Source organism: Urocampus carinirostris, chromosome 10, assembly GCF_059441175.1.
Source record: "Urocampus carinirostris isolate Australia breed hairy pipefish chromosome 10, RoL_Ucar_1.0, whole genome shotgun sequence".
Classification (NCBI taxonomy): domain Eukaryota; kingdom Metazoa; phylum Chordata; class Actinopteri; order Syngnathiformes; family Syngnathidae; genus Urocampus; species Urocampus carinirostris.
Window position 1 is genome coordinate 5,357,632 of NC_142358.1, and position 18,675 is coordinate 5,376,306.

The 18,675-nt window shown below is 39.1% G+C and overlaps 1 protein-coding gene across 1 annotated transcript in view; it reads left to right on the forward strand.

The window, feature by feature from the left end:
* Positions 1-3,033: 3,033 nt before the first annotated feature.
* Positions 3,034-18,675, forward strand: part of maml2 (mastermind like transcriptional coactivator 2) — a 45,882-nt gene continuing 30,240 nt past the window's right edge. The window contains exon 1 of the mRNA XM_088346517.1: positions 3,034-3,787. Within this exon, the coding sequence (XP_088202643.1) occupies positions 3,431-3,787 (357 nt within the window). The 5' untranslated portion in view covers positions 3,034-3,430. The remainder of the gene's footprint in view (positions 3,788-18,675) is intronic.

The following is an 18,675-nucleotide window of genomic DNA, read 5'->3' on the forward strand; positions in this document are numbered from 1 at the left end:
GCATACTCTTGTGGCTGTTTTACAATCAACAATGTGTGTTTGTGTTTGTGCATATGCATAGTTTGTCCCAAACATGTTGTAAGTAACAAAAATACACACTAAAAAAAAAATTGCACTGTAAAACTAATTCAAGGTATCATTACTTCTAGCTTATTGCAATGTTTGTCGCGGTCATGTCAACTTTAACAAACAAGAAATAAAAAGGGGTAAAATCATTCATAAAGACGTGTATAAAAATAAAAAAATATAAATTAATGATATTGTATAAAAATATTACAATAGAAACATCATTTGAAGTATTGTTACTTGTAGTATTAGCTGATACCTGTATCAGTCACGCCTATGAGGCTGAAATATTATGGAGGGGGGTGGTTGTTTGTACACATATAAACATGACCAAAAGAGGAAATTCTGTAAAATATTGTTTAAAAATACATATATCACACTGTGAAACTGATGCAGGGTATCATTACTCCTAGCATTCTGTTAACTTAATCTGTCATGCCTTCTTAGGATTAAACATTAAGAAGAAAGGAAAAATACATGTATATACATATGTCAACAATGTCCCTTAACAAAAAAAAATGTTTTTAAATTTAAAAAAGGTATGTGTTGATACCTGTATTATTAGCTGATACCAATGTCGCCTCTAAGCTGCGTGTGTGCGCATAAAAATCAGGGCGTAAAATACCTCAATTTGCTAGCAAATTCGTCCAGATTTACGGAGCAAAATAAGGTGGGTTCCCTCTTCAGTGTTTTAAGTGCAGTATTTTTGAGTCGATGTCAACACGAGATCACGTAAATGAAAGTAAATGTGCATGTAAGCTTATGTTCTGTGCCAAGTAAGGGGATAAGGACCAGAAAGGCAGCGGGGGAGAATGGAGGACATAGCTTCTTAAAAAAAATATATATTATGACTAAATTATTATTTTTATCACTTAGACAAACTGCACAGGGACAAGTGTGGTTTACTATGTTCGCCTGCACAGTTAAACTACGTGACTTAGAGGTAAGATCGGGCCAAAAAAAAGCACCCGAGCCCGACGCAGGCCCGAGGGGTATTAAACCCGACCCGGATCGAGCCCGACTAATTAACTGGATTTGCTGGCCCGGCCCGAGGGGGCCCGAAATTACATATTTTATTTATAAGGAGGGGTGATTTATGATAACAAATTAAACTCTGCCTTTTGTTACAACATCTAGGCCTAAGTTAAATAAAACTGTATAAACATTTACATCTTTTATATTTCTGTGTCTGCACTGCAGATGTTACATTAAGCGACAATCTGTCATTGACGGGTTTTTTTTGAGGTAGCGAAAACATTTAAGGGCGTCCGTCATTTTGACGACTTGATCATTGGGCCATAATCCACAGCAGCAGTAGTAGTACGTCCTTAAGATTTTAGCGCAGCACTTTCATTGAGCGGGTGTTGACGTGTTGTGCCCTTTTCCGACTCCTATGCAAATTCACCCCCCCCCCCCTGATCGTATTCTATATAAAACGCTTATTAAAACAATAAAGCGAGCTAATTATAATAATTGGGAGATCATAGTCTATATAACGCGTTTATTTAAACAATAAAGCGTGATTTTATTCTGCAAATTGCGTTTTTTAACGCGGATGAAAATGTCACCAACGTCAATGTACGCTTCCGACAAAAGCGATCGTATTCTATATAAAACGCTTATTAAAACAATAAAGCGATCTAATTATAACAATTGGGAGATCCTAGTCTATATAACGCGTTTATTTAAACAATAAAGCGCGATCGTATTCTACAAATTGCGTTTTTTAACGCGGATGAAAATGTCACCAACGTCAATGTACGCTTCCGACAAAAGCGATCGTATTCTATATAATACGCTTTAAAACAAAATAAAGCGAGCTAATTATAATAATTGGGAGATTCTAGTCTATATAACGCGTTTATTTAAACAATAAAGCGCGATCGTATTTTACAAAATGCGTTTGTTAATGCGGATGGAAAAGTCACCAACGTCACTGTACGCTATGATTTCCGCAATCACAACTAATTGTACACAAATAATATTTATTTGATTTACTATATTCCTTGGTCTAGTATCCATACATAGTTTAAGTATATATTTTTAATGAACATATATTTATAATTATCAATTAATTAAAAAAAAAAAAAAAAAAAAAAAAAGCAGGACCGAACCCGACCCGACCCGACCGTATGACTGACATTTCAGGCCCGACCCGGCCCGAAATTTCCTCGGGTTCGGGTTCGGGCTCGGGCCATAAATCTTAGGTCTAACGTGACTTGTCTTACCTACGTGACGACGTCAATGTTGAGAATTGGCTCTTTTGGCTAGGCTCATTCAAAAAATTACTGGCTCTTACTGCTCCCGAACGCCTCTTCAGATTGGTTTTGTTGCATTCATCTATATATCATCAATAATCAAAGAGGGGAAATATAAAGCGAAAAAGAAAACTAGACAAAAATGAAAGGAACAAAAAAGGGAAAAAAACGGGAAAAATAAGAGAAAAAGGAAGTAACAAATAAAAGAAAAAAGCAACTAGAAAACAAATGGAAAAGATGCAAGAAAAGGGAAGTAAAATCTAGTAAAAAGAAACAAAAAGCCATGAAAAAAAGAAACAACAGAAGAAGAAAAGAAACGGTAAAAACAAAGAATAAAGCAGGAAAAAGACATGTCTTTGGGCACCTCTCTTGAATGAAACAGTCAACATTGTACTTACACTAAAGAATGTGATTAATTACAGTTTTGAATTGTGCAACCAACTGAATGAATCCACAAAATGTTAGTATAATGTGACAAAATATACTTATTTAAATGGTGTGTTTTGGGCAAGCACCGCCTGGTGGCGCCCATCGCTCTTTCGTCCAACATTTGTTTGTATCATGAAAAAAATTCAAAGCTAACTTTTAGTTCAATATTAATATTTTTTTTAGATTGTAACACAAGCGTTGGCTGGTTTTACCTTCATAGTGCACTTATACCGTCTATCCACCAAACGACGCTAGAGCGCTCCCGACCTTCCCAGTGTGCGCGCGCATCACGGCCAATTCCAATTCACGTTCGCACAATGAAACTCTGTGATGCCTCGTGCATGCGCACGTATTCACGCAGCCGCTGTCAATGGAACATTTTCAGAAAAGAGCTCACACTCCACGGACGAGCTACGGAGGGGACAACCACGCGTGGATTTTCAATCGGTTTTACACCTTTTTTCTATTCTTTCTGCGTTTTGGGCACTTTTGCAAACAACACGGGGAACACGTGACCTTGGAAAAGATGTACTCGGAGAATTAGTTGCTTTTAATTGGACTTTTTATCCACTTCTAAACTGTTTTATCACACTCGGAGTTTTATTTTGACGGAGTTCCCCCCCTTGTCATATGGGTTCTTAAAAGGGAGTTCTTCCCTCTTCCGAATCAAGTCCCGGATGGGAGAAGCGCCTCCGTTGTGTTCCGGCGCCTTCGCCCCGATGCTGTCCGTTAATTTGGGCGTCCGAGGTTCAGTTGTGCCGCCGCCGCTCCATAGCGCCATCGTGGAGCGCCTGCGCGCGCGCATCGAGCTCTTCCGGCGGCATCACTCCACCTGCGAGGACCGCTACCGCCGCGGACGAGCTCAAAGTTCGGACCGGGAGCGCGAGAGCACATTACAGCTGCTCCACGCCGCCCAGCATCAGCCAGGGCCGGGAACGCGAAGGAGCAAAAGTGTTCGCCCCCCTCCCGCGGAATACGGCGACAGGGAAGTTAAGGGAGTGGATGGAGACCAGACGATGTCCACGCGAATAGCGGTGAGTGGAACTTTGTTTTGGGGATTCTGTGGATTAAAATATGTCATATAAAAGAATACTGTAGTCCCTCGCTTCTTCTCAAATTCAATACATCGCAAATTGTAAAATAATCTCTGATCATTCATCCCTAATAGAATATTACTCATACCTGTCAACCTCCACGGCTCCATGCCCGTAAAAACTGTCGTATTTTCCCGTAAAAAATACAAAAAAATCGTACACCATATTTTTTTTTCTTCGGAATGATGCGTGATGGGAAATCCCCAATTTGCGTTTTTCCGTAAAAATTTCCTTGTACGTCGTACTCGTTTTGAAATGAATAAAAAACGTACTTTGTACGGCAAAAGCGTACAGGTTCACAGGTAAGATTACTGCGAGCTATAGAATGTATTTTTGGCAGGCCGGGTGGCTTTTTATTTTGAACTGCACCTGTGCGGATGTCATCCTTGACCCCTGATTGACTATTGCTGTGAACGAGCAGTAGAGCACATTTCTCTCGGGCCTAATGGCTGTTTTTTGCCAGTCTATCTAACAAAAAGTGAACTACATTTGTGTGACTGTGGTCCGTTATCCCCAATAGCATATTGCTGTGAGCAGGGTGTGAGCAGGGACTGGCAGAGAGCAATTTTGTTGGGCCTGCTTGCTCTTTTTGGCCATTATTTCAGTCTAATATGAACTGCACTCTTGCAGCCTTGATACATTATCCCAATACAATTTTGCTGTGAGTGGGGACTAGTAGAAGTCACTTGTCCGACCTGATTAAGATAAAAGGGACATTTTTGGCCGCAATCCAGTATCCCTGTTGACCATTGCCGGGAGCAGGGACACATTTTCTTTCCTTTCAGGCCACTGAAATGTGCCATTGTGGCCTGCCTAAAATGAACGGCACTGTTTTGACCACATTATATTATGGCCAGTACTCTATTGCTAATAACAGGGGCAGAGAGAGCAAATTTGTGTCATGCCTGGCAGATATTTCTTTCCATTCTTTCCACCTTAAATAGAAAATGTGCGGAGGCAATATGTTATCCCCGGTTGACTGACATTGTGCAATTTTGACAGGCCTGTCATTTCTCTTTTTGCAATAATTTCTGCCTAAAATGAACTGCAATTGTGCGGCTGCAATCCATTATCTCATATTGCGGTTAAAGGATACTGGCCAAAGGCAATTTTGTGCCTTTCTGGCCTGCCTATAATGAAATGCATGGTCGATGCTTGGATCCACCATCTCTGGTCAACTTTTGGTAGGAGCAGGAGCCCAATTTATTTTCGGTTCAGGGCACTGAACAGGGATGTGATTTTTCAGCTAATTCGCGGAATTCCGCTTTTTTTATCTCCAAAAATAAAATTTTAAAATTTCCGATTTTTTAAGTGGTAAAAAAATCCGATTTCGTCTCTACAGCATTACATTTTAGTGTTTCCGTAACTGAAATGAAACGTACTTGCGATTGGTTGAAGTCTCCGTGTTGACCAATAAACGCGCTTGTTATAAAGGCGTAGGAGTATTCCATTGTTCATTTCTCGCACGTTTTTGCCGGGTGTTTAAAGAAAGATGTCTGTGATCGAACGCAAAGATGCTCCGCGAGTTAAAGAAATTGATAAGATCGTAAAAACAAGTTTCGATGGGACTGGTTAGAGAAGGAATTATCTACAAATGTTGGAAAGAAGACTGTGACAAATTTGTTCAGTGACTTTATTCGGAAGATCGATCGTGCCGGGAAAGCGCTTTGCATTTGGTGCCATGATACCATTGACTATGGTGGGAGAGGTTTCAAAGCTCTTGAAAGTCACGTAAAGAGCAAAAAACACGTGAAAGAACTCCAGTCAAGAACAACAAATTATTCCATCGCTGGAAGTTTCGGTGCCCAAACGAAAACTCCAAAACTTTACGGCCTCCATCCCTTATTGACATCACAATCGGAAGCGGTAATAGGGAGACGTGATCTACCCCAACAACCTGTACCAGTTGCTGATAGAGTCGTGAATTTTGAGGTAGGTGGTAAACTTTTCAAATTTATTTGACAGTTTTCCCCTTTTTTTCGAAAATATTATAACGTAATAAAAATGGCCATAAATATTTAACAATTACAATAATAGATTTTCATGTGTACATTACACCAACACTTTACTGTAGGGCCTATAATTATTGTATTTTCATTTATAGATAACATCTTCTGCTATAACAAAGACATTTGTGGTATGTTCTAATATGAGTTACTTTTCATTTGGTCATGATACAATTATTTGTCCATGAAATTTGAACTCTTCAACATGATTTATGTGTTAACTTAGTAATCACATTAGTTAGATATGATGATATTCTCAGTGATAGTTTTTAAAAGCAAAGGCAGTCCAATGTTTTTTAATGTGACTGATTTTGAGTTGACTTAAACTGTAATTTTATATGGGATAGTTCAATATACATTGAAAATTTATGCTGTTGTTTTGTCTATTTCTTTGTCATCTGAGTGCATTGAAAGTACTTAAAAACACGGAAAACCCATGAGCTCCGGGGGGCTTCGCCCCACTTGTCCCCCCATCAGGGCACTGCCCTGGACCTAGCTGGGTGCCCGCGGCCCCCAGACCCCCGGCTAATTTTCAGATAATTTCACTTTGGTCAAATCACATCCCTGACTGAAGCCTGCCATTGACGCCTACCTAATCTGTACTGTTTGAGTATTGGTGTGCCCGGATCCATTATCCCGAGTCAACTATTGGTGAGAGCAGAAGCACATTTTTTTTCAGTTCGAGTTGCTGAAAAATGCCACTGTGGCCCGCCTAAAATTAACTGAACTGTTTTGGCCGACTATTGTTTGGACCCAAGACCAAAAAAACAAATTTGTGTTGTGTGGGGTGAATTTCTTTCTGTTCTTTTCGCCTGAAATGAAGAGCACCCATGCAGCGGTAATCCATTATCCCTGGTCGGCTATCGCTGCAAACAGGCCATCAGGTTAGGGGATTTGTATTGCGGATTTTGCAGACATCTGGTCCCCATTAACCGTGATAAATAAGAGATTATTCTTTAAGTTTTATAAATGAAACAACATAGTCTTTATTGTTTACAATGAGATTGGATGTATGATATTCCTGTAACAAAATATTACAGTATAAACAAAAAATAATGAAAACATAAATGAATAATCTTCAATTCACTCCGCAATACTCTGTAAAGAAAGACACCTTGTGGAGGTATTGGAGCCTCCCGACGTGTTTTGTATCAACGAGGTCAGGCATCTTCATTATCATGTCGTGAGTGCTAGCGCGGGAGAAAAAATGCTGAGTGCAGCAAAAAAAAAAAAAAAACATGCGAGCAGGCAGGAAATGAGCCGCTGGCGTTAGTCTTTCGGAACTGATTTTGTTTCAACGATACGTATTTTAGAAGCAAAGCCGGAATTTTTGCATAAAACATTTTATCTTCATCAGTGTTGCCAATAGAATTTTGTGAGACTCCGGTGGGCAGACAGTCTAGGGCAGGGGTGTCAAACAGGCGGCCCGTTGGCTTGATCAGGCCCACTAAAGGATTTAATCCGCCCCGCAAGACAACGCTCAGAGAAAGGCAAGAGAAAAACGAGCTGCAGGTTGAGATTTGTCCACTTGATGTTGCCATAGCCAGGTGCCTCTCACAAATGCTGTACAGTGGAACCTCGGTTCTCGACCATAATCCGTTCCAGAACCCTGTTCGAAAATCGATTTGGTCGATCACCGAAAATCGTTTTTGCCATTGAAAGTAATGTAAATCGTTTTAATCCGTTCCAACACCCTGAATGTTTACCTTGAATGTTTAACGTAAAGCTAACCCAGGCTAATCGTACGTTCGCGTTAGTGTAATCTTCCGTACGAAAGATTACGCTAACATGAACGTGTAAAGATAAAAAAAAGGTTATGAATAGGATTACTTACCTTTGTGGTGGACGGTAGGGAGAGAAAAATCATCAAAAGTTTTTCAACCTCTTCCAAAACTTGCGGCAGTTGCTTGCTTATAGCGCTAACTTCCTTAGCCGCATCACTCGATTTCACAGCCTCCTTATTCTTTACTATCACTAGCAAGATCGGAAATTCGTACACCTCTTTCATATTTAGCTGTTACGTCTTTCTTAAAGGCAATAGTTGGACGAACAACTTGTCTTTTTTCACCTGTCCTGCTTGCACCGACCTTCTTCGGAGGCATAATTAGGGGCTAAAACACCCGTACACCGCTCAGCATCGCACCCTAGCGTACCGGCGTTCGAACTCCGATTTTTTTGACCGAACAGCGAAGCAAGAATTTCTCGAAATTTTTGGTCGAACACCGATTTGTCCGAACTGAGAGGCGTTCGAAAACCGAGGTTCCGCTGTACTTGTATTTCTCTCTCTCTCTTTCTCTTTCTCTTTCTCTTTCTCTTTCTCTTTCTCTTTCTCTTTCTCTCTTTCTTTCTCTCTTTCTTTCTCTCTTTCTTTCTCTCTCTTTCTCTCTCTTTCTCTCTCTCTCTCTCTCTCTCTCTTTCTCTCTTATTGCAGTTAAAGGATACCGGCCAAAGGCAATTTTGTGCCATTCTGGCCTGCCTATAATGAAATGCATGGTCGTTTTTTTGTTGCTACTTTGTTCTATTGCTTCTTAATTCACTCCACATTAAGCAGAAAATTCATTATAGGGAATCATGACTAGTCTCCTGACTAATTTTTCAAAAAGCCCATGCCTGAGAATACAAATTTGTTCAGTCCTGGCACCTTTCGGCATCTTCCTGTAATAGACAATTTTTTTCCTTCACTTTTGTTGGAAAAAAAAAAACAAAAACATTCCTCACATTGTTTGGGAAAATGGTATGAACCACTAGAACTAAAAAGAAGCCTGCTTGCTAACAAACAATCCAAGTTGATATTTTGTATTTGTTTCAAGAACCCCTGCTCAAGAATGCAAAACGGACCAGAAAGCACTTTTCCACCGCTATCAAAGCAAAAAATGGCGAGTATTTTGTTGTTAGTTCGATGAATGTCCAACTTCCAAAGAAGTTGAGAATCAACTACGAACCGCAACGTGTTGAAGGACAAGCACGTTTTGAGCTTTGGTGCCCACTTCCTGCACGTGGTTAGCTAAGTGAGCGCTAACGTCAAGTTCAGCTCATCACAAGTGCACAAGTTTGATATGAGAAGCTGTTTAAGAAGTAAATCATAATTGCTTTCACATATAGCATCGCACTTTCGCACATGGACAGCTGTGCTATAGAGGAGACGCAATCATGCACAAACACTACAATACTCCCTCATACACACTACTGTACTCTCACACGTACCATTATACTCTTATACAGACACTGCTATGTTCCACACACATACTGCAATGCTCTCACAAACCTACTACTATCATTCACAGTACTAAAGACTCATTTTTGCTCTCACATATAACATCATGCTTTCACACATGCACAACTATATTCTCATGCAGACGGAGTCATACCCATGCACAACCACTACTCTACTCTCTCATACATATTGCTATAATCTCTCGCACATGGTATTATACTCTCACACACACTACTATATTCTCTTGCACATACTGCTATACTATCCTACACACACTACTATGCTTTCACACACAGTGTGTCACAAAAATATGTACATCCCTCACATTTCTGCAGAGATTTTATCATAATGTTTAATTGAACAACACCGAAGAACACTGCTTTGACACAATGTGTAAAGTTTATATAGCAGTGTAAATGCGTTTTCCCCTCCAAACACTCAAAATATAGCTAAGCCCCTGTTATTTAAAGTGAGTACATATTATTAAACGTTCCCAAAGTTCAATATTTTGTGTGGCAAATATGATTTTGCAGAAGCACCTTAATCCTCCTGGCCATGGATTTCACCAGAACCTCACAATTTGCCATGGAATGTTCTTTCACCCCTCCGTGACAACATGACAGAGCTGGGGGATATTCGAGATCTTGGGATTTTCCACCTTCCGCTTAAGGATGCCCAAATATGATCCATTAGGTTTCGATCTGGGGACCTGCTTGGCCAGTCCATCCCTTTTACCCTTGGCGCATGTAGAAAATCCTTAGTTAACTTAGAGGTGTTTCATCAGGTTGGAACATTTCGCTACAACCCAGTTTCTGGAGGGAGCGGTTTATTCTCTGCTCCAGTTTTTTATAGTACATGCTTGAGTTCATGTTTTCCCCAATGAAATGCAGCTCCCTAACTCCAGCTGCACTCTTGCAGCCTCTAATCATGGACTCCCCATTACCATTCTTGAATTTCGGCACAATGCAAACAGGTTTGTACCCCTCACCTGGGTGCCGTCACACATGCTTCACACCATCTGAGCCAATTAAATTCATCTTTGTCTCATCAGACCAGAGAATATCTTTCCAATAAGCCATGGCCTTTAGTTTACATACTTCTTTTCGTTGTATCAAAGTGATGTTTTTCCAGTGATGTTCAAATAAACATTATAATGAAATCTGCATAGATGTGAGGGATGTGCTCACCTTTGTGACATACTGTATTTTTTATACTCTCACGCAATGTGTTTTACTTTTTCCTTGCTCTCATGCATGTTCCAAATCAGGGAATGGTGTAATGGTAGTCGATACAGCCCTTTGAGAACTCTTGAGGTAATGGGCTGTACAAATAAACTTGACTTGAATCCACAATGATCTTCTTCAAGTTTTTGTGTGCATACTGTTTAATTCCTTTGAATTGGATTGATTGTAATTTTACCATAAAAAGCTTGTATTCAAAAGTCAAAACATTCAAAGCTGCTTTTTTTAGTTAAGTTTTACTGCTTAAAACTGATTTCATTTTTGAATTAAAGCTTTAAAACTGCTTTAGTGTTTTTTTAAAGCCTTAAAGCTGCTTTAACTATATTTAATGCTTAAAAACTGTTTTTTGTCTGTATAAAGCTTTGAGAACTGATTACTTTGTTTAGTTAACGCTTTAAAGCTGCCTTAACTATAGTGTCCTCCGGGCCCTCCGGTTTCCTCCCACATTCCAAAAACATGCATGTTGGTTAATTGAACGGTCCAAATTGTCCCTAGGTGTGAATGAGCGGGCCAATTGTCTGTCCCTGTGTGCCCTGCGACTGGCCAGCAACCAGTTCAGGGTGTCTTTTGCCCACTGCCCGAAGATACCTGGGATGGGCTCCAACACCCCCGCGACCCTTCTTGAGGATAAGCGGTGCAGATAATGGATGGATGGATATTTAAATCAGTATTGTTTTTATTAATGACTGAAGTTTCTTTCTACCTCTAGAATGTGCTAAACAATGGACACCGTACCTATAAAGTGAGGCGAGTTAAAGCTTCAAAAACTTTAACCACAGTTGAAGCTTAAGATTTGTTGCTTTAAATCTTTAAAGATCATTTAAAGGTGGAGTGCGTTGTTTGAGATGTCCTTAAAATGTTGAAAATGTAATATTTTCTCTAATAATTATGTGTTAACAAAGCCCAACTGAGTTCAAATTCCGTTGCGCCTATCTGCTTTTAAATCACTTTTATCAGGCCTGTTCGGGGCGGAACAAACCCCTAAAAAAAAAAAGAAGAGTTTGTTCGAGTGCCTCTTAGGAATCATGTGTTACTGTGCCGCTGTCCCCTGACTCAAAGTAATGATTGCAGACTTAAGTTTTCAAATCCCGCACCCCACCTTTAACTTTCTGTGAACTTTCTGTGTGTGATATTTAATGCCTCATAGTGAAACAAATAAACTTTCATTCAGTAAAGAAGAAATCATACCAATGTTGATTTTTATTTAAAATAAATATATATATATATATATATATATATATATATATATATATATATATATATATATATATATGCTGGAGACATTTGTATTCCTTTTACACAGTGGAATCCCATCTTAATCGTCGCTACCATGTTTGTCTGGCCACTTCCTGCTATGCTGTGGTCTGTGGAATTGTTTTTTGTTTTGTACAGTAGACAACAGTGCCATCTCGTGCTCAAATATTACACATTGAGGCTTTAAGGTCAATTTTCCAAGCTCCTTTATTCCAGTTAAATCTTAAAGTGTAATAGGAGCTTTTGCGTTAACTCAGAGTTAAAACTGCACGAGATAACACAAATCAATATTTTTTTTCTTACATGCGTTCAAGTAGGTTTAGCTGTACGTGCTGTAGCTTTTAATGGAAATCGGGCTTCAACGAAAATCCTGATTGGATTACACCAATCCGTGAGCGAGGGTGTGCAATTAAAACACATCAAAACATGGCATCGCTAAGGTTGCAGCTAATCTAGCGGCTCCATTTGGGATTAGCGATTGTTTCATGACGTGCCGAGGACACGCGCTCTCCCACTACACGCTTTCTTTTAATTACTTACAGCCAGAAACAGCAATATGCATGTGGTCAGTGCTCGTGAATCAAACCAGAAAAAACAATAATGGTTGGCGTTGCTGGGCATTCTACTTGAGCAAGGTTGTAAGGGTCGTAGTTTGTGGAAAAAGTGCCAGGGAGCCACTAGGCATTGCTAAAGAGTAATACAGTAATCCCTCGGTTATCGCGGTTAATGGGGACCAAAAAACACCCGCGAAAAGTGAAAAGCTGCGAAGTAGTGACGCCCCTTCAGAAATGCTTAAAAAATAATAATAATAATAATTTTATTATTATTATTTTTAGACCCGCGAAGCTCTGAACCCGCGAACGTGGAACCGCGAAGTAGCGAGGTCCCACTGTATTACCTCGTACAAGAAAGCAGATGTATCACTTTTTCTGGTATTCATAGGAGGTGCCTTGACACGAAACCCCGCTAAAGACACTGCCAGAGGCCTAATGCAAACATTCACACGCACACACAAATAGGGTTTTATATAATAGTCTATATAACGTTTTTTATTCCATCCTTTTTATCCATCAGTTTTCCTTTAATGTGTTCTGTTAAAAAATCTTACCCCAATAGCAAAATACTACTAGCCCTTGGCTATCATTGGCTTTTTATTTCTCAATATTCTTTTTTAAATGTTATTTCTTTTTAAAGTAATTTTATATATAGACTAAGGAAAGTCTACTCCAATATTATTAGGATCGCATAAATGTATACACAAAATAAATTTGTAGGAAGACGTAGGATATACTCAAGCACTGATAAATTTCCCACGCCACCCAGCTGTAACCGTACTAAACATAAAAGAAAGACGAAAAAAGTACCATTTCCACATGAGGACAGAAAAATTATGAGGGCGCCATGACGGTGAGACAAATAAATATGATCACACTAATGAGCTCTAACTGGACAAAATGGGAGAGCCAACCACAGGATATGTTGGAACATTACTGTAAATGACTAACTGAACAAAATCCGTAGTTGCACTGTAAATAACCAATATTTATCATCGATCGCTGCTATCTCAGTTGCTGCCTACTCGGTTTTCGTATTGTGTAAATGTAGATAATTTTTTCAGCATAACGGTAGTTTCACTACTATTGAATTCTACGTTACGTTTTAAATTCTATGTTATTTTATATTATATGTTTGTATGAAGACTATATGGGGCAGCGTTGATTTTCCTTGACACTCTGTGTAAGAACAATAAAGGCGTTCTTTTCTATTCTAAAACATGAAACTAAAACTCGACTGGATCTGTTGGAATGCTAGGTCTAACTCAACAAAACCAAGTACAAATACTCATGGAGCACAATCACACATGGTAAGCACAACAACATAATGTTCCAACTCTCACAGAACATGATGGAAAGAAACTTTCCCACATTTCCACATTTGGCCAGAAAAACAATGAGGGTCCTATGACAACAAGAGCCTGATATATAATGCAGGCATGCTAACTTCAATTTTGAAAAAATAATAATGAAAGGAAGACTTCGGGTTTTTCGGAACACTAAATAACTGACTGAACAAAACATGGAAGTTAGATGGCGTAAGATATGTACTCTTACATGGATAGAACAATGACAAGAGTGCCAAAACAAACATAATTCTGGAAAACCAACTGAAGAAAACATGAAAGTAAAACAACGAGGGTCGTATACTGACATGTTGATAGAGCAATGATGGGAGTGCCACGACAGCTTTCTATCTTCCCTAATCAGATTTTCTTCGCTGTCTTTCGGAAATGTGGGCCATCTCTCAAAAGATGGACATTTGCATTTTTCGTCTCCTCCTTTTTCTGTGGACTCGTTTCAATTTTGATGCCTTTTCCTTCTTTCAAACAAAAAAACGATTCTGCGTTGATGTCGAGCTTTCCGACCTTTCTGTAAACCAGCCCTGGATTTTTTTTTCTCTTTTCATTTGCAGACAATTTTTTTTTCTTTTGTTATCCGCTATGTGCGCTAGTCCTACTTTCCACTCCTCATGTTTTATTCAGCAGCCGGTGGGACGTCGACACTCGTCTTTGATGCCATACAGAAAGAAAGAAGTGGGGGGGAATCAGCGCCAATGTTTTGTCTTCACTCCGATATGTGGCGCACGCCGTCCAGATGATGCACGACAAACACCTTGATTTTTTTTAGATTTATACAATTCGAGGTGCCAGGAATTGTTTCTGCGGGCACATCGAATGTGGATCTACGGAATTTCTAGGGGTTTAATTGATTAATGAGTGTTTTAATTAATCAACATCCACAACAATATTCGATAAATTGTTAAGATAGCTTTTAGATTCAATATTGACAACAACTAATTGATCATAACTAATTAATATATGATTGGTTTAATTAATCAAGAATAATTATAATATTTTTTTTAGATTTTGTGTTTGGATTCAAATTGTCAACTTACTTTTTAAATAAGTGGTATTCATTTAATTAACATGTATTGTAAAAATCTATGAATTGTTTAGATAGCCTTTGGATTCAAAATTGACAACAAATAGTTAATTATTAACTAATTATCATCATATCATGTCATCATGGGTGCCGCTGCGAGCGGCAGCCTTTCCAGCAGCTCCGTGTTATTTCGCTCTTTTTATGATTTATTGTTTTAATTGTCTGCTTCTATCTTCGGTGTTTTTCGTCCCTTTTGACAACTACATTTTGGATTCATTTCTATCCTATCATTATGGGTTTTAACGCACAAAAATGCGTTTATTCGAGGAATCAACTCCTTGCCCTGAAGAATTCTCGTGCCGGCGTGATGAGGGGGCCCTGTCGTGGTTGCAGAGACGGAGCTAAGGTGAAGGCTAAGCAGCTAGCGGCGTTATAAGCCTTCGGTACCGTCCGTAATCATGGTAAATGTGAACTCTCTTCCAAATAAGACCGACAAACTGACTGTGCTGGTGAAAAACATCAAAGCATACAGGGAGTGCAGTTTGCTGTGTTTTAAGTAAACGTGGCTCACGTCTAGCATCCCGGACACTAACGTGGAGCTACCCAGAGCTACCCGGCTTCAGCGCCGTTAGGGCAGACAGAGACACAAAAGCATGCGGGAGGTGGACTCGCTATCTACGTGAACACGAGGTGGTGTAACCCTGGGCACAAAGATTTCCATCTGCTACCGTGTGACGTCATCCACTCCGCTGTTGCTAAACTACAACACAGTACCCTGAGGGCATCCTGTTAATCTGTCAATAAACAACAAAAGGATACTGCTGGAAATGTGAATTTCCCTATGGGGATGAATAAAGTATCTATCTAATCTATCTATCTTTATCTAATTAATATATAATCAATTCTATTATTCAACAATTACTCTAATTGTTTTTTAGACGTTTTTTTATTCAAATTGACAACTGTTTATTAAACTAATTAGTAAATCATTGATTCAATAACAATACTATGTGGTAATTGATTCATTATTTAGATAGCTATTTGGTTTATTAACTAATCAAACAACTATTTTAAAAATGAATTGTTCTAAAATCTTTTGGATTAAAAATTGACAACTATGAGCAGAATGATTAAATAATTGAATTAATGATGAATCTTGTGGGCAAAGAGCTGGACAGCCTAACAACAGTAGCTGAGAGACGAGCACTGAAAAAGCTGAGGTCAATCATGGACAATCCATCGCATCCACTACACAGCATTATCTCCAGACAGAAGAGCAGTTTCAGCGACAGACTGCTGTCACTGTCTTGTACTACGGACAGACTGAAGAGATCTTTTCTTCCTCATGCCATGAGGCTCTTTAACTCCACCCGGCAGAGTAAAGGCCCACATTAAACCACACCACCTACATTGGATATTACCGAATCTTACTGCAATATGTATTCTGTGTAGCACAATTTAGTTACTCTATATAACACGCTACAGTGGGCATTTGCACGTCACACTGGGTATTTGTATATTGTATTCTTTTGGCTTTATTATTGTACTGTTCTCAGCTCAGGGATGCTGCTGGAAATGTGAATTTCCCTTAGGGGATGAATAAAGTATCTATCTATCTATCTATCTAATCAACAGATATTACAATTTTGATAATATTATTATTCATCAATCCCTCATGACAATGATTATTGTAAGAGTATTTATAGGAGCAATCATTTTTGGATGATGATTGTTTTTATTATTTATAATCGATTCATTATTATTATTATTTTATCATATCAACAATATTTCACCTTTTCAATTATTTGTTTTTATTATTTTCTATTCGAATAAAAAGGAGTACTGAAATTGTGGCACTCTTGCCAACAACTGTCAGTTGTGTGTCACTGAGGTTGTTTCCGTGCATTGGGTGTCAAACTCATTTTAGCTTGGTGGCCATATGGTGGGCGAAAAAAAACTCTTACGGGGGCCACACTAGCAGATTGAAGTTAGAAAGAGGGAGAAATAAATAAAATAAAAACAAAAAGATAGGGAAAACAAAAGTGAGAAATAAATAAATAAATAAAGAAAGTAAAATAGAAAGAGAAAGTAGGAAAGACAGAACGAGAGAACAAGAGAGGGAAAACAAAGAGAAAGAGAACAAGAGGATGAGAGAGAGAGAGAGAGAGGAGGGTGAAAGACATAAAACAGAGAGAGACAGTACATATAGGTATAGAAAAAAGAGAGAGAGAGGGAATAGTAGAGACGCAGAGAGAGAGAATAGTAGAGGCAGAGAGAGAATATTGGGTAAAGAGAGAGCGAGGGAGAGATGGAAAGAGAAGGAAAAAAGTCAGAAAGAGAGAGAAAAAAAGAGAGAGAATGAAAGTTATATAGCTCCATTTGCTTTGCGAGTGGCCCCTGGCTTTGTCAACATCAAGTGTAAATATGTTAAACGGCAGCTGATTTTTCTCTTGTGCTCCTATGGGTGTTGTCTCGCGGGTTGAATAAAAAACCTTGGTGGCCCTGATCTGGCCAGCGCGGCGCATGATTACCCCCTGAACCGTATGTGAACATTTCACATTGAGACATTCACACATTTTTGCTAAGTGACTAATTTTGTTGTGTTCTGGTTTTTCTTGCCTGGGAGAGGAAAGGCAAAGATGGAATCCTGAAATCGGAACCCTGTGGGAAGTTTCAGGTGTGACCCGCACAAACACACGGCTTACTGTTTGCCGGCTTCTTCAATTTTTTTTTGTGTGTGTGCGCAACGAAGAGGGCAAAGCTCAAGGTCACTTTTAAACAGAAATGTCAATATTATTTTAAAAGATGATTTTAAAGTCCAACCACAATTCCATCAAAAGTCCACCGTGAAAAATATTTCAAAGACAAATTTAAAAATAATTTAATGTAAAGAAAACAGGAATTTCAATAAAATGACACATACCTCACTCAGATTATATCAAATAAATGAAATCCAAATAATTTATCATTTGTATTCCTTGAATAGAAAATACTAGAAGGGACAGTGTGTAATATTGAATTCCTCTTTCATTCAGTTAAAAAAACATACCAATGTTTTTTTATTAAAAAAATCATATGTCGAGAATTTTTGTAATTCTTTTACAAAGAGGAATTTGCAGTTAGGTCACCGCCATGTTTGTCTGACATCCAGCCCCCTCCCTATGCACTATGGGAGGGGTGTCAAACTCATTTTAACTCAGGGGCCACACGATAGAACAAAGATTCTGTCGGGGGCCGGACTAGTAGATTAAAGAGAAAGAAAAAGAGATATAAAGAAATACCAGAAAGAGGGAGGGAAAAGGAGAGAGGGCAGGACAAAGAAAGAAAGAGAGAGAAGGAGGGAGCATGAGAAACAAAATAAATAAAAAGACAAGTCGTGAGAGAGGGGTAAAGAAAAAAAGTGGAAGAAAGAAATCCAAAGAGAAATAGAAAGACAGAAGGAGAGAAAAGAGAAAAGAAAGCACAAAGGGTAGGAAGAGAGAAAGAGAAAAGGGAGAAAAGGAAAAAAAGGAAGTTAGAGCAAAAGAAGTTAAAAATACACAGAGAAAGAAAGAGCAACAAAGGAAGAGAAAAAGAGACAGAGAGTGGGAGAAAAGGGGTGGAAAAGAGGGAGCGAGAGAGAGAGAGAAAGAAATACAAGTACAGTGTCTTTATTCGAGGCACCTTTCTTTGGCAACATCAAGTTGACATATTTCAACCTGCAGCTTGTTTTTCTCTTGCGCTTCTCTGAGTGTTGTCTCGCGGGCTGGATTCAATCCCTTAGCGGGCCTGATCTGGGCTTCCTGTTTGACACCTGTGCACTATGGCATTGGCCCTTGCACCTGACTACACAGTGTCATCTAGTGCTCAAATATTACACACTGTGGCTTTAAGATTTTTGTGAATAACAATGTCATATAAATGAACAATATCAAATTTTATTTATAAAAATAGATTAAATTGTGGCAGCACGGCGGCGCAGTGGTTAGCGCTTGTGCGGCACAGTTCATGTCATGGGAACCTGTTGTGGGTTCAAATCCAGCTCCAGACTTCCTGTGCGGAGTTTGTATGTTCTCCCCGTGCTTGCGTGGGTTTCCTCCGGGCACTCCGGTTTCCTCCCACGTTCCAAAAACATGCATTTCAGGTGAATTGGCCGGTCCAAATTGTCCCTAGGTGTGAATGAGCGAATGCGTTG